The sequence below is a fragment of the Manis javanica genome, chromosome 4, assembly GCF_040802235.1.
Source record: "Manis javanica isolate MJ-LG chromosome 4, MJ_LKY, whole genome shotgun sequence".
In the NCBI taxonomy this organism is placed as follows: domain Eukaryota; kingdom Metazoa; phylum Chordata; class Mammalia; order Pholidota; family Manidae; genus Manis; species Manis javanica.
Window position 1 is genome coordinate 77510778 of NC_133159.1, and position 15006 is coordinate 77525783.

The 15006-nt window shown below is 39.9% G+C and overlaps 1 protein-coding gene across 4 annotated transcripts in view; it reads right to left on the bottom strand.

Annotated features, from left to right (window-relative positions):
• Window positions 1–5060: 5060 nt before the first annotated feature.
• The window catches only part of TGFBR3 (transforming growth factor beta receptor 3), a 184828-nt gene continuing 174882 nt past the window's right edge, over window positions 5061–15006 (bottom strand). For all 4 annotated transcript variants that reach the window (XM_073234265.1, XM_073234266.1, XM_036997991.2 and 1 more), the window contains one exon: window positions 5061–8372. In XM_073234265.1, the coding sequence (XP_073090366.1) occupies window positions 8254–8372 (119 nt within the window). In that variant the 3' untranslated portion in view covers window positions 5061–8253. The remainder of the gene's footprint in view (window positions 8373–15006) is intronic.

The following is a 15006-nucleotide window of genomic DNA, read 5'->3' on the forward strand; positions in this document are numbered from 1 at the left end:
ATCGATACTATACCCAACTTTTGTCACAAACTCAAACCTCCCATGCATTCCTCTAAGGGCCCATTCATCTTTCCTAAAAATCACCTAGTCTCCCCTGAAAGGCTTGAATTTCCCTCCCACTCACCTTTCCTAATAAAATGTTATTTAATCCCGAATTCCAAAGCTACCTCCCTGAGTTACTACTTTTTCCCTGGGTGTCTCCCATGTATTTATGAGATATACACATTATTAAACTTGCTCATTTTCCTCTTGTAAATAGGCCTTTTATTACAGGGTCTCAGCTTAGAAGGGTAGAGGGAAGATTCCTTTTCCTACTCCACAACTCCATTCCAAAAGGGAGAAATAGGAAATAAGGAAGGGTTGATGGGTCCCAAGCAAGCCCAAAACCTAGCAAGAAAAACTCTGTGAGACCTTAGGTTTGGAAAGCAACCCCTTTTGGCTCGATGTTCTGCCCTCAGGCCCACTGGAGTGAATGAGCATCACCCCCATGGCTCAGCCATGTGGAACCATGGAAAGATTGGGGTAGACCTAACTTAATCAAACCTTTGTCTTTCACACAACTTTTTCTCTACATTTTTTGGAATAACAGAAAAACATCAAACCTGGTTTTTTATAATGAAGATCGGGCAACCTATATCTCTTATGGGTCATGGAATCCTTTAAGAGTCTAATAAAAACTATTGCTAATTGTCACATATTAAGGTGTCAATAAATAGGATCTACTTCTGGTTCTATTGATTTGAGTAATCTAGTTAAATCTTCCTATGCTACTAACATACTATTTTTATTATAAGGTTTTATACTAAGTCTTAATAACTGCTAAGGCCAAACCACACTCACCATTTTTTTTCAAAATTTTAATTCAATGGGAAATGGATGAACTTTTTAACAAATGCTCCCAGAAGAGTTGAAAAATCCTCCAGAAAACAAAAACGGACTCCTATCCTCATACCATCATAAATATGTGAAATAAAGATCAAAAATTTAAAAATAAATTAATAAAAAGATTAGTACATCTCTAGAATTAGAGAGAACCTAAGCAAGACAGGAAACCAAGCCAAGAGGAAAAGATAGACATATTTAGCTCTGTAAAATGAAACATTTTATTTTGGCAATATCTATTGTAAACAGAATGAATGAAAAGACCATCATGGATTAGGAAAATATTTGTCATACATAACATGTGACATATCATATCACTAATATGGTAATTATTAAGAAAAATACAACCCAACAGAAAAATGAGCAAAGGAAGTAGAAATGTACAGAAGGACCTGGAAAAGATGAATAGTTATAAGATAATTTAAAACTCCCTGACAATAATAAAAAAAAATTCAAATAATGAGATTTAATTCTTCAACCAGACTGGTGGAATTTAAAATATGTAATGCTGGTAACAGTAATAGTAGACAATATTTATAAAGTGATTAACACACCTTAGTGTTTTATGTGGCTATCTCATTTAATATTCATAACAATGCTAAGAAGTAGATTTTTTTAAACTAAGGAAATAGCTCAGTTAACATATGGTGGAGCCAAGACTCTAAGGCAGTCTGATGGCCAGAGCCCAAGCTCTGTTTCAACACGTCCCAGGCTGATGGAAAAGCCTGTGACAGTGTGATTTGCAGCAACCCTTAGAGAAAGTAATGTGGTAATGATATCAATATGAAAAAACTCATTCCCTTTGATCTGCTATCCCCAAAATAAAAGAACCACCATAACCTGGCATTGCTTTCTTTGATTACTTGATAGAACTTACCTGTAATCCCACTGGGGTTGGCAGTGTTTTGTTTTTGTGTGTGTATTCTGTTTTGTGTGAGTAGATTTTAAATCATTGGTTTTCTTAGTGGTTAAATGTATTTTTCATTTTCTGTTGCTTCCTGAATTGGTTTTGGCAAATTATTTTTTCCAGGCAATCGTCTGTGCCATTTACTGAGCTTTTTCTTCCAGTTCCCGATCAACCCTTTTCTATCTGCCTGATGATCCTGGTGCTGGGACTCAACAAGCCACAGCCCACTTCAAGTTCCAACAATCCCCAGCCTTAGGGAGGAAATTCTACATTTACTGACTCTGTGTTACCTCGGTGTCCTCCTTTCACCTTTTCAGCCATCTAACACCTGCTTAACCAATGCCTTATAGTAATTCCTTTCTGTTGAAATACCCAGTGTGATTTCCATTCACCCAACAGGACCCTGACCCACACATATCACCCACCTAGTCTAGGTTTTCAAATTTACCTGATTTTTATTCTAATAAATTTGAAAACCTAGACTAGGCTGTCCCTTATTATTTAAATCTCTGCAGTATCTTCTCTTCATCCTTAATGCATGTGTTTATTTTTACTTAAATCTTATCTATTTCTAGTAGTCTTAAGTAATAATTGGTTTTTGGCATTTTTCTTAACTTGCTATATTGGATATGCTTTCATTTTCAACCTTTCTTTTTTTACAATGTAAGCATTTTACAGCTATAAATTTCTCATAAATTACTGCTCTAGCTGCATATTTGAATGTAGTATTCTTATTTCACTTCAAGGCTACAGATAATGTATTATGAGCCCTTCTTTGAACCATGAATTATTTAGAAGTGTTTAAAAATTTCCAAATATATTGAGTACTTTTAAATTACCCTTTTCATACTGATTTCTAAACTACTTATATTGTGGTTAAAGAACCTGACAAGTATGATTTAAGTTCTGTGATATTTGCTGAGAATTCCATTATGGTCTAATACTGGTGAATTTTTACAAATATTTCATGTACACAAAATTCTCAAATTTGAAGATACAGGGTTCTGTGTATGCTCATTTGATCAAGCTTAACTGTATTGTTCAAACCTTCCATATCCAAATCTTTTTGCTAACTTCTGAATAATGTTAAAATCTCCTACCATGATGATGAATTTGTCAGCTTCTCTTTGTGACACTGTCACTTTTTTTCCCTTGCTTTAGAGCACTAGTATGCAATGATTTATATATACAAGGATATTAACTGCAGCAGTTATCTTGGCAAAATCCTGAAAGTAACACTTCTAAATGTCCATCCCCAGTGAACTAGCTAGATTTACTTTATGAAATATTACATGGTCATTAAAAAGCATGCATTTGTTCTATACCTACCAACCTAAAGGGAGGTCCATGTTAAGTAAAAGGGCAGGTTTCAGAGTACATACACTGTAATTCCATTTTTAGTAAGAAAAACAAAAGTTCTTCTATTTGTAGACATGTTTCAATATGTTCAGGTTAGAAAAAAGGCTGGTAACATCAGTGCCTCCAGGGCAGTGATGAGAGGGGTAGAAAAGAATATCAACAGATAATTTTATTTCACCTCCTATCATGGCCATGTTTTACCTTGGCAATTTAAGGCAGGTCTAGTAAAAAAGTGATAATCAGAACTTACTGTATGAAGCTTAATAGGAAGATATGCCATGTGAAAAAAGCAAGTCACAGATGTTGTAATACTATTTTTTTATCAACACATACATGTTGACATGAACATAAGGAAGTGTCTGGGAATATATACACCAAATCAGTCTTACAATCTCTAAGCATAAGGATATGGCAGTTTTTTCATGGCCACGTGTCTGTATTGTTTACATTCATTATACATATATATATATATATATATATATGTGTGTGTGTGTGTATATATATATATATAGTGTGTGTGTGTGTGTGTGTGTGTAAGAAAAATAACTGTCTTAGAGGACATAACTACAAAAAGGCTATGGACTCTCTCATCAAAAAAACCCAGAACAACAAAAGCCCAGACACATCAATGCAAAATTTTATATACAATTTCAGGAGGCTAACAGACTCTCTGAAGGTCAGTTGTGGACTGCCTATGTTTCTGCTCCAGTAGATACAAGGAGAATTTAATGGCAGAAAAAATTATTTGAGCTGCCAATTTTCCCACTGATCCTCTGAAAGGAGCTGGCTTCAGGGCACAATCTTGGTACTGAAAGGTAGCTGAACTCTCATCTGTAGCAAGGACTCCAACTCACTGGAGGTGCTGATCAAGCCCCTCACCCTGTTTCTGCTGGGGGGCCACCTATCTGTGTGGGCTGTGGGGGGAGAGGGGTCACTGGCCTTAATACCATTTTGGGTCTGTTTCTAACTATCTAAATCACTAATTCTCAAAAGGGGAGAAGAAAGTAGGGATATGAGAGTGCATTGCATAAATACATGTTCAATGTTTTCTTTTCATAATACAAATCTGTCTGATGAGGGATATGCCACATAGAACTTAGGCTCCAGAGAAATGAGAAATGCAGCTGGCATGGTAGGCAGATTGTTCTCTTTGAACCATACTTAGGAGGTTGAACTTTGTCCTGACAGCAAATGGGGGAGTTGTTTAGAGGCTTTAACTTGGTAAGGGACATGATCTGAGTCTTTTTAGGATTCCTTTGACTGTATTGTGGAGAAAGACCTAGAGTGGAACAAGCTGGGAAGTCAGCATACTAGTTAGGCTGTTGTAGTAACTTAGCTAATTAGTAATTTAGTAATTTAGAAATAATAGGCCTTGGATTTTAGGTATCAATCAAGAGTAGAAATAAATCAATGGTTTGGAGAAAGAGTCCAGAGGTAGAATAAACTTAGACTTATTAATTTGTGGGTGGGGATGACAAAGATGAGTCAAGTTAATTTCCAGATTTCTGGCTTGGGCAGCTGGAAGGTGGTGATGCCATATCCACAGAGAATGCTGGAAACAGCAGTGGGGAATTGGGAAGGCATGAAAATAGTAGATCCAAAATACATATTATTCTCTCTTCTTGCCTCTAGGAGATTGACAGAAAGCCCAGGAATGGATGCCAGGGCTGACACTCACTCCCAGGTCGCCTACCTCAGTTTACCAAGAAGAAGGACAGCTCCTGCTGTCTCTCCCTCTGGCCTGCGTACTCCTCGCCCCCGCTCTAGTGAGCTAGGGTATTCTCTCAGTCTTTCCCCTCCCCACGCCTCCTTAACACAATTGGAGCATGCCATACACTGAGCAACAGTGACCATGAAGAAGGGTTATAGCAGCCTGAGGGTAGAATATAATGATGAGCCAACAAGACACACATTAATCATTGATATATATCCTTTTATTATGCACAGATAAAGGACTTAAAACTGTGGTTATTAAAACTATACATCTGAGTATGTTCATAAAATTGCTGACACATTGAACAGAGAAAAGAATACAAGAGGGGTGCTCAAACTGGCCACAGGGATTTTTAAGGGTACTCTTTTTACCCCTCATAGATGAAAAACAGCAACAAAATCAGGCTCATTCAGGAAAAACCAAAAGAGAGAAGTATTGTATTTGGAAACTGGTAATAGTCCTTTTTAGAAAAACATCTGTCAATTTCATGAACAACCCCCAGATAAAACAAACAGGAATAAAGACACACACCATTCATCCAACAAAATGTGTTCTGTTAATACAACCAGCAGTACAACCATCACTCAAACCATGAGGTAGTTACAGCACAAAAAGACTGGTACGTGTGTGCACACCCCCACACACGCTCACAATCATGCCCGCTACAGAACACACACAGGAAACGGGTTTACAATCTTAGAGACAAGGGAAAGACATTTTTCTTGTTGTTTAGAAAACACTATACAAACAGCTCAGACAGAAGAAATCTCTGACTTTTACAATACAGAGTAACAACTGGTAAACACCACATAGTGAAAATCTATAGGCTATTACACAATCTGCCTTGGAGTTTAGAGCATTTCAAGAACAGCATTAGCATCAAACAAAACAAAATGGCCTCTGCAAATTAAGGCTATAGTCTGCAGAAGTAACGACAACTTTGCAGAAAGATTTAACTGAAATTATAACAATGGTTTTAAAGAAACTTGCAGGATGTGTTATAAAGTAGAACTTGTACTTTGGATTAAAACTGTGAAGTATGAAGCAGTTGAAAATGCTGTAGTAAGAAGCTAGCAAGATAACATTCTCCATTTTTGTCTTTTCATTTTGTAGAAACATTTCTGAGATACTAAATGACATTCATTCTCTAACATGGGATTAGCTTCCATCAACACAGAGCTATTGATCTGAATGATACTTCTGACAATAAAACGGAAACAAATAAAAGGTGATTTTTTTTCCTTCTGTTTTAAAATCTTTTGGTTTGCATCTATAAATTTGTAAGGTAATTTTAAATTATTTATAAAATCATTGGTAATGTAGCTTCTCTCTCAAAAACATACATTTTAAATATATTACAAAAGGTTTTAACTCTGTCCGTCTAAGAACTGGACCTTTCAATACCTCTTGATAGCTAATTTTCTTTTTAACAGATGGAAAAGGTTTTCTAAACAGCAAAGAACTGATCAAAAGAATTCACAGTAACTGAAATTAAACATTTCATATGGAGTAATTTAAATTTATCTAAAACACTTAAATATACCTTATACACAAATTTTTGTAGTAAAATATAGCTATAAGTGATTTAAAGACTCTAGTCTTCTTTGAAGACATCCTTAATTTTTTTTATACATAGAATATGCTAAAACAATACATTCGGCTGAAGGTTAGGCAAAGCGCATTATTTTCAAACACAGGTAGCATAATCTAGGTCCTCCACTCTCATACCCCTATGTTAAAAAAAAAGCTAACTGAAGGAAAAAAATTCTTAATCTTCTATCTTCATTTGTTTGTAGGAATCTGCAAAATTTTCAGTAAGTCAATGTAGCCTGGCAATCTTAACCCTCAAGTAGTTTGCTTTGGTTAAAATTATCATGACTGAACAATCTACATCTATCAAATCAGAGTATTACTCTCTGAGTGAGTGACAATCACCAATATCTCCACCCACTTGCTGTTTGCCTTGTAGACAATGCCCTCAGGTCTTGGGTGTCATCAGCATTTCCACTCAGGGATCCCTTCACAGAGAACCAGGCAAAACTTTCTTATTTTAAGGGCAATGAGATTTGCTTATGTATATTTTGGGGGTAGAACATAACCTGTTCCACTTGTAGAATTCTGAGTCATTTGGGGGAAATTCTGTAAAATATATATTTGCAAAGAAGCTATCCTCAGTAGTAAATCATTTGGCATGGATTTCTTCCTCTGGCATTCTTTTCTAACATAGAGGTATCAGTTGAGCTTATTTTAGCTGCAAAGTGGCATCATATTATTCCATCTTAATGAAACTCACCTCCATTTGGGATGTATTACAGGCAACAGTTCTACACTAATCCAAAGGAGGGCCCTTTCTCCTATCTCAGCACTTAGCTGGCAGAACTGGAGACAGTGCTCAGATAACCAACTGGAATCCAACAGGACCTGCCACGCATTTGCATCTTACAAGAACTTGGTCTGTTCAAAAGGTTGACGTGTTTTGAGCGGAAACATGAATTCTCCCAAATATATTTAAGAATATGTTCCAACTCAGAAGGCACAGGGCATTTTTAAGGGAGGAATGAATTTTGTCTTTTTCAAATGAGAAAACAAATGTGCCACATGACATGGTCTATACTTGCACTTGCATTTTTATTACTGTGCAAAATCCTCTTCAAATTTACAACTGAATTTGCCCCAATTTATGCAATTCTTTTTAGAACAAAATATCATCAGTGGGCATTAAATCTACTCTCCCCGATTTTAACTATTGTCAATGTCTCTATGCCTATAAAGAAATTTGCACGAAGACATTTTTGCAACCAGTGTGCGGTGTGGGCAGGAGGAAGCTGAGAAGGTATTCAGCACTGGTTTGGCCCAGGGTACAGGACAGGATGTTGCCTCGTTGTGAGTCAGGATGTGGTGGCAGAGGGCAGCAGCAGTCCAGCCCCCACATCAGCCCTACAGGTTGTAGAAGCAAGATGGGAAGCATGCCCCCAAGTAGGTGCTGACTGGATGTGGAGGAACGCACCTGGAAAAGCTTGAAGCATTTCGTTAGCTTTACATCCTGGTTTAGTTCTAAGGGAATCTCTGGCCACATCTCCTTACTGGTCATACTATCTGGATTATCCTTTAACAACTCCTTGAGTTTGGGTAAAACTCGGGGCCCCAAATTATGGATATTCTTACCTGGACAAAGCAGCATTTTAAAAACTGGCATGTGTTTCACATTGAAAACCCCCAAACCTGCGAGGGGCTGGTGGAGAAGGCCACCACCTTAGCTTTCTCACATGAATTCTAGTGTGTTACAGAAGTCCAGGGGTCACATTTATCGTAGCCCCTGGGAAAGGGATGAATACACCGGGGATCTCCTGTGCAGGGAACCCGGTGAGCCCCAGCTGCGCCCGGGCCGCGGCTAGGGGGCGCTGCTGCTGGAGCAGGGCGTGCTCTGCGTGCTCCCGATGCTGTGTGCCGCACTGCTGTTCTCCGAGGCCGGTGGCGACGTAGGCACCGGCTGCCTCCCGGCCGTCTCCCCTGTGGTTAAGAGAGGAAGGCGTGGATTACATCCCTGCCTTCAGTCAAAGATCACCTCCTCTTCTGCCATGTTTTCCAATGTTCTCCACCATGGGCAGAAAGGTCCTACACGTAAGGCTGTTGTGTTTGTTGTTTCGTTTTTTTCAAAGCCTCTTGCGTGGGAAAAAGAATAGTGTTTTCAAGCTGACAGATAGCTACAATGGCTATGACCCCTGACTGCTGCTGATGAAACCCCAGGTCTTTGAAGGAACTACCACCCTCTGTACTGTGATCCAACTGACCAGCACCTGTGCTCAGGAAACACAGCCCATCTCCTTTCGAAATGACATCGGACAGTCTGGGGGTGAAACCTTTACATCCCTAGAAGTTTGGGGGCCTTTTTCTGAATGTAATTGTTTGAAACCATGGTGGTGAAGCCTAGGTTTTGCCCTAGCAGTGACAGAGGCATGTGTCCCACGCAAACAACCTACCTGAGAGATGCAGGTGGGAGGAAGCTGTTCTCAGAAAAACCTTCAGGGGAGTGGTTCAGCTGTCCGCATACGGGGACCTCAGTGGTCAGGGACCACCACCTCCATCCTGAGGTCCTGCAGGGCACAGCGTGACTGTCTCCTAACACACTAAGCATCCCACTGCATGTTAGCTAACCCCGTTCCGTGCGCCAACTGTGCAGGGCTTTGGAGGGGAGGAAACCTTGCCTTGGTCTCACACATGGTTTGCATTTAGCACAGCAAAAGGCTTCAGAGCTCAGTCTTTTCTTCAGGGAAACAGCCTTAGGGCAGCCCTCAAAAAAACGGCTCTAAGGTAGGGAAAAGTGATCAAGGCTTTCCAATGAAAAACGCTGCATTTTCTTTGAAAAGCCAGAGTGTAAACTTAATAAACTTCTGGTCAGCAGTCTTCCCCCTGCAGTGTGGGAAGCCCCCAAAGGGCCAGGTCTGTTTATGAAGGAGCCTCCTCTTTCCTGTCATGCTGAAATACACAGCTATCAACCAGAGATAAGCAACCCTCCAGCTGCTTCATTAAAACAAAACATATAGAGCAAAGGCCCTGCCCTCCAAGCACAGGAACTTAGCCTGTTACTCCTATTCCCTTTTTCCCTTCCTGGGGCCCCTCTCAAAGCCTCTGCCAAAAAAAGCAGTTCTGCAAAATGCAGACCTGGCTGAGGCCCCTGCATCTGGTTACAACTTTCCTTGTCACCCATTTTACGGACCACACAGTTACTACATGCATTTTTGCATCAAACTCAAGGCATTTACACGTTTGTTGCACATCTGGCCCTTGCTGTATTTCCTCTGATTATCTTCTTTTCTGGGGTTGGTGGGATGGAGCAGGGATAGGGGGCCAAAATTCCTTGGACGCAGAGAAATACTGCATTTTCATGCCTTTTTTTTTTTTTTTGGCAATCTATATTTTGGACCCTCCCCCACTGCCCTCTACCCTTCATGTGTGTATGTACTTTAAAGGTGGGGAAGTTTGCCTCAGTGACAGTGACTTTCTGCCAGAAATCACTTTCCCCAGAGTGGGAGATTTATTTCTAGAAGGAAATCAGATTTCTTAGCTATTCTGATGTCCTCAAAAAAAAAAATCCCAAACTTACACTTTACAAATTCAGCTCCATTACAACCCAAGTTAACCCACACCCAGTGGGATCCCCATGTTATGAGATGGACTGATGTGGCTGTGCATGAAGGACATTTTATAAATATCTTTTTCACATTTAAAGAAAGGATACAGCCGAAAAGCAGGTAAGTCAACACCCCACCCTCCTCTTTTTGGCTCCTGTGGGCTTCCTGAGGTCAGCCTGACAGCAGCTAAAGCAGGATGGCCTGGCCTCATCTACTGACAGTGAACACGTCTGTCTCATCCAGAAGTTGACATGTGCTTGATTATTCACACGTGAGAAAAGTGCCAGTACTCCACCCTGTCCAGGAAGTCTGAATATTTGCTTTCTGATGTCTATTTGCCAAATAGAATTTGTTGCCATGTCAGTTTATTTTAATCAGTGCCCATATAAAAAATCTTTCAAGTTCCAGAGTTTGGGAAACTCTTACGCTGCTAATGCAAAAATACTGTCCAAGATGAAACCCCAAGCAAAACAAGACAAAGAAGCCCCATTTACTCAAGACTGCAGCACACAGTTCACGGAGGTGGACAAGCCAAGTTAACCTAGTGATCTGCTGACTTTGAGCCAACACTGTGCCAAGGAGGATCTTGGTCTGAGTATCTGCTTAGAAATGTTGAAAAATACCTTCTTTACACTATCCCTTCTGCTTCTGTGTCTATTTTCACATGTAATGTGTAAGATTTCTCAATCTCACCAAGCTGTTAAAAATTTTTCCCTTTTCAGAAATTAAGAAGCTTTTTCGTTGTCAGATGGAAGTGGCACTACAGAAAAATTCACACGAGAAAGAACGCTTAATGTGCAGATGCTTCTGCTTAAAAAGCCAACAGAGTCCCCGGGGCTTTCTGAGATGGGTCCTTCGGTTTTTTGCTCTCTATCACAGTGACCTTTGCTTTCTTGCAGTGCTGACTTTCTCTAAAACATCCCTTGGGTGACAAACACAACCAGCTTACTTTTGGAGAAGATGGGCAGGGAACTTAGGGCTAAACAGAGTAGGCCCACTCAGCCAGTGCAAGAAGTTCCAGGGGGTCTCCTCACTCAGCAACATCAAACTTGGACATCAGAAGAAATGTGTTCAGTCTTCATGCTTTGCTCCTAAAAATCTCAAACCGCACTGAGGAAGAGAGGTTTGTGGTGGCGAGGGGGAGGTGCGGGTGAGTAGGGGAAAGAGGCATTTGGTGCATGGGTAGGACATGGACACCAAAGATTAGTTCTGCCCAGCTCTCATACTAGCCTGTGGCTGGGCCTACATACTGCCAGAGATGCTTTTAGAAACACTAAAATGTATTTCTTAAGGGATAATCTGTTTTACTTCTTCAGCTCGGCATGGAGTTGCCCTGATCTGATCTCCTGCCACCTCTTCGGCAGTCTACTTTGCAACTAGATTCTCTACGTCTTTCACCCTGTCAGGTCCCGGGGAAGAGACTTTATCTGAGAAAGATGTGAGGTACACGGAGAGACTCTATGGGGACACAGCAACAACAGGAGAAATTTCAAGAAAGGTGAAAGGAATCCTAATTACTCAGTCCAAGGGAGACCGTTCGCGGATACTGACCACAGAGGATTATCACAAAAAGGAGCAGACAGCTGTTCTTTCTCTTCCTTGAGGGCCAAACATGAGGAAGAGAACTACTTCACATCTACCACTGAGCACCATATTGAAAGATGTAGGAATGCAGCAGTGTTTGTTGAATGAGTGAGTGAGTGAATGAATTATGACTAAGACTCATCTGACTGGATTGGTGAGGGGTTCCCTAGCATCCTGTACTTGTTTTAATCATCACACTTGCCACACACTTTGCCTATAATTTTTTATTTTTTGTCTGTGCCATTAGCTATAAGTTCCTAGCATAGAACCCAGAATATGGTAGGTACTCAGTAAATGTTTGTTGAATTGATTATCATAGAGTGTGGAGGAAAATAATTTGCACAGGAAAAAGAAAATTAAAAAGTACAAACATCTCCCCTAAATGCTGCCTCTTGAGATTTTTATTATGTGGTGTTGAAAATTCCTATCATTCTGTGAACTATTTCTGCTTTTGTGACGTGTGTCTAATCATGTCTGGTGCCATAATTTAGTGTCAGTAATAAGGATTTAGGTCACAAAACAAAAGAACTTGCTGATTATGGGGATTGGTTAGTTAATAAGGAGAATTTCTGGAATTTCTTTCTTAGGACATATTTAAGCACTGGATTGAAAACCATAGGTCTCGGGGCAATTTAGCTGGAAAGAAAAAGGTATTTTGCTCTTGGCCTATGCATTGGCTACAATTCTGTACCAGTTAATGTCTTGATCTCTTGATATCCTAACTGCAGTTATTTCACAAGCTCACTGCTATAAGGAGAGTGAACCAGGCCATCTTTAGGGAAGTTTTCAATCACTATTTATAATTTTCACAAACTGTCCCTTCGTACTCTCCATGCCAGAAGACTTGCCTTTCGCAGGCAAAACTCTGCAAGAGGGGTGGATTAGGTATTGTTATAAGCTTAGGGGAAAAGGAGAAATGTTCCAAGGCAGGAATTAAAATCTTTGGATGTATCCTGCCTACCACTTCCTTTATTCCTGCAGAATGACCAACCTGTTTGTGCCTGCACTTTGGTTTTTCTTCACTTTGGTTGTCCCACCCACAAACTCAGACTTATTTTAACTTAACCTGAGCACTTGGGGAGTGTACCCTGCCTTCTTTCCAGGCACACCAGGATTCCCATCTATTCCAGATGCATCTGTGATCTCTGGGGCTGACATCTCTTGCCTCCTACTTTAGTCATATCTTAGCCTATATTCCTGCTGTTTCTCTCTTCACCTGGACTAGACCTGGGAGCCTGGAAAAACTGCAAACCTCTAAAAATATTTGAAGCCACCAGAGATGCTCCTAACTAAAAGCTCTCACCCAGCTCAGGTGCACCTGGTATGAGCTTGACATCTGCTTTAGGAACACATGGTATGTTCAACTGAGGATTGTTGAATGGAAGCCTGAGGGATTGGGATAGGCACATCTAATTCAAGACCTCAGCATTTTATTTTGCTCTGTGAAACACCGTGTTGTTTCCACTCTTAGATATTTTTTCTGCCTACCCAACTGAGCAACCTTAAATATCTTACATTTTTTAGGTCATTGGAGTTCAGAAAGCTTTTCACATACATTTCTTGTAGGCAGTCTCACCTCCAATAACCCTGTAAAGTAGGGATGTCACCAAAATGACAATTTACAGATTTTCAAAAGGCATAAACCTGCAAGAAGAAGGAAAGCAGGAGTGGAAACAATAGCAATAAAATATTGGAAGCTGTGAGGAAATGGGTGAGTAGCAACTGACTTTAGAGATTTAAGAGAGCCACAATCTAAGCTAACAGTAGGAAAAACAGAGAAAATCAAGTTATAACACAGAACTCTTAAAAACTCAGGAAATGGTAGCATCAGTCACCCCTAGAAGAGAGGGTGAACACGGGGCTATGAGCAACAGGGCTGGCTAAACTTCTGTGTAAGCAGCAAGATTTCTATACAACCCCTTCTATACTCCTCAGGGCCAACACCCTGCCCTTCCTCATCCGGAGGAAGACAGGAAGTTTGCTCTCTGAAGAGGATGAAGCTGAGGGTTCCGTCAGCTTCCAGGCACAGCTGAGGGCAGAGACCCACCATGAAAGAGGAGGATTAAACGAACACCTCATGTTGGATACTGTGACCCCCCAAATGCTGACAGCCAGATCTACACCCACCAGGAAGGAAACAGGAAAACCTGTTTTATAGAAAACCTGTTGAACTCAAGAGGAAAGATCCAAAGATGTGATATCAGGAGTTCCTCAATAAAAGGTCCAGCCAGTCTACCCCAAGGGAAGTTCACAATCAAAATGTCCCACCCACAAACTCAGAACTTCCCCATTCTTAATTGCACCCATGAGACAAGAATTGGATAACTTTTTTCTTAATTCATAGGAAAAATTTTGTGGAATTATAAATTTAAAGGTAGTATTAAAAACTCAGTAGGAAACTGAAAGATAAAGATGAAGAAATATCCTAGAAAATGAAGAAAGGAAAAGTGTGGAAAATAGAAAATTAGAGGCTCACTCAAGAGGTTTAACTTTCAAACAAAATGATTTCTAGGATGTGAGAACAGAGAAAATCATGGTGAAAAAACAAGTTCTAAGAAATCTCAATATTGAAGGATGTGAGTTTCCGAAAAAGCTCAAATTAATGCCCAGCTAATGTATGAAAATACATCTGAATCAGGAACTACCATTGTAAAACTTCTTCCAGAAAGAAAAACCAATGGCTTTGAACTTCCAAAAAGCAGTCTTCAGAGCTAGAAGTCTATGAGGATTGCTTTCAAATTCTGAAGGAAAATTATTTTGTAATTTAAAATTCTATACTTTGCCAAACTAGCTACCAAGTGTTTGTATAAAATGAGGCTATTTCTAGAGAAATTTCTAAATATTTCTATTTCTAGGTGTGAAAAACATTTACTTCTTATGTACCCATTAAACCAAGAAGGAGGATGACATGGGGTACATGATACAGGACACCCACAACTCAAAGTAGAGGGAATCCCTAGAACAGTGCTGAAAGGATGTAGGAAGACGTCAGTGTCCAAACATAGAAGGCAACTAGTTCAGACGGGATCAGAGGCTCCAGGAAAGATTTACTGATGAAAATGAAGCAACAGGACACTTGAAACCTCAATGCGTTAAGAAAAGATTGAGACATCTGGCAGAGTCGACAGGTGAATTCGTGATAAGTACATAGAAAACTAAGCTAATATGGGGGTAGGAGGAAAGACAATCATTAATTCTAGGGAAAATTAAAAGTCATGCAGAAGAAACAATAATATTATACTTGTACATGGCCAAATTGTGATTGGCATTTAGGTAGTCATTCTACTGTAAACAGTATATACTGATCTAACTGAAGTTGCAGTAGTATTAGGAGGATGGTAAGGATGGGGACAAGAAGGGGCATGAATGTATAATTGAGGTACAGGGGTTAAAAAGAACTAAATTCTCATTTTCCATAGTAGGAGGTT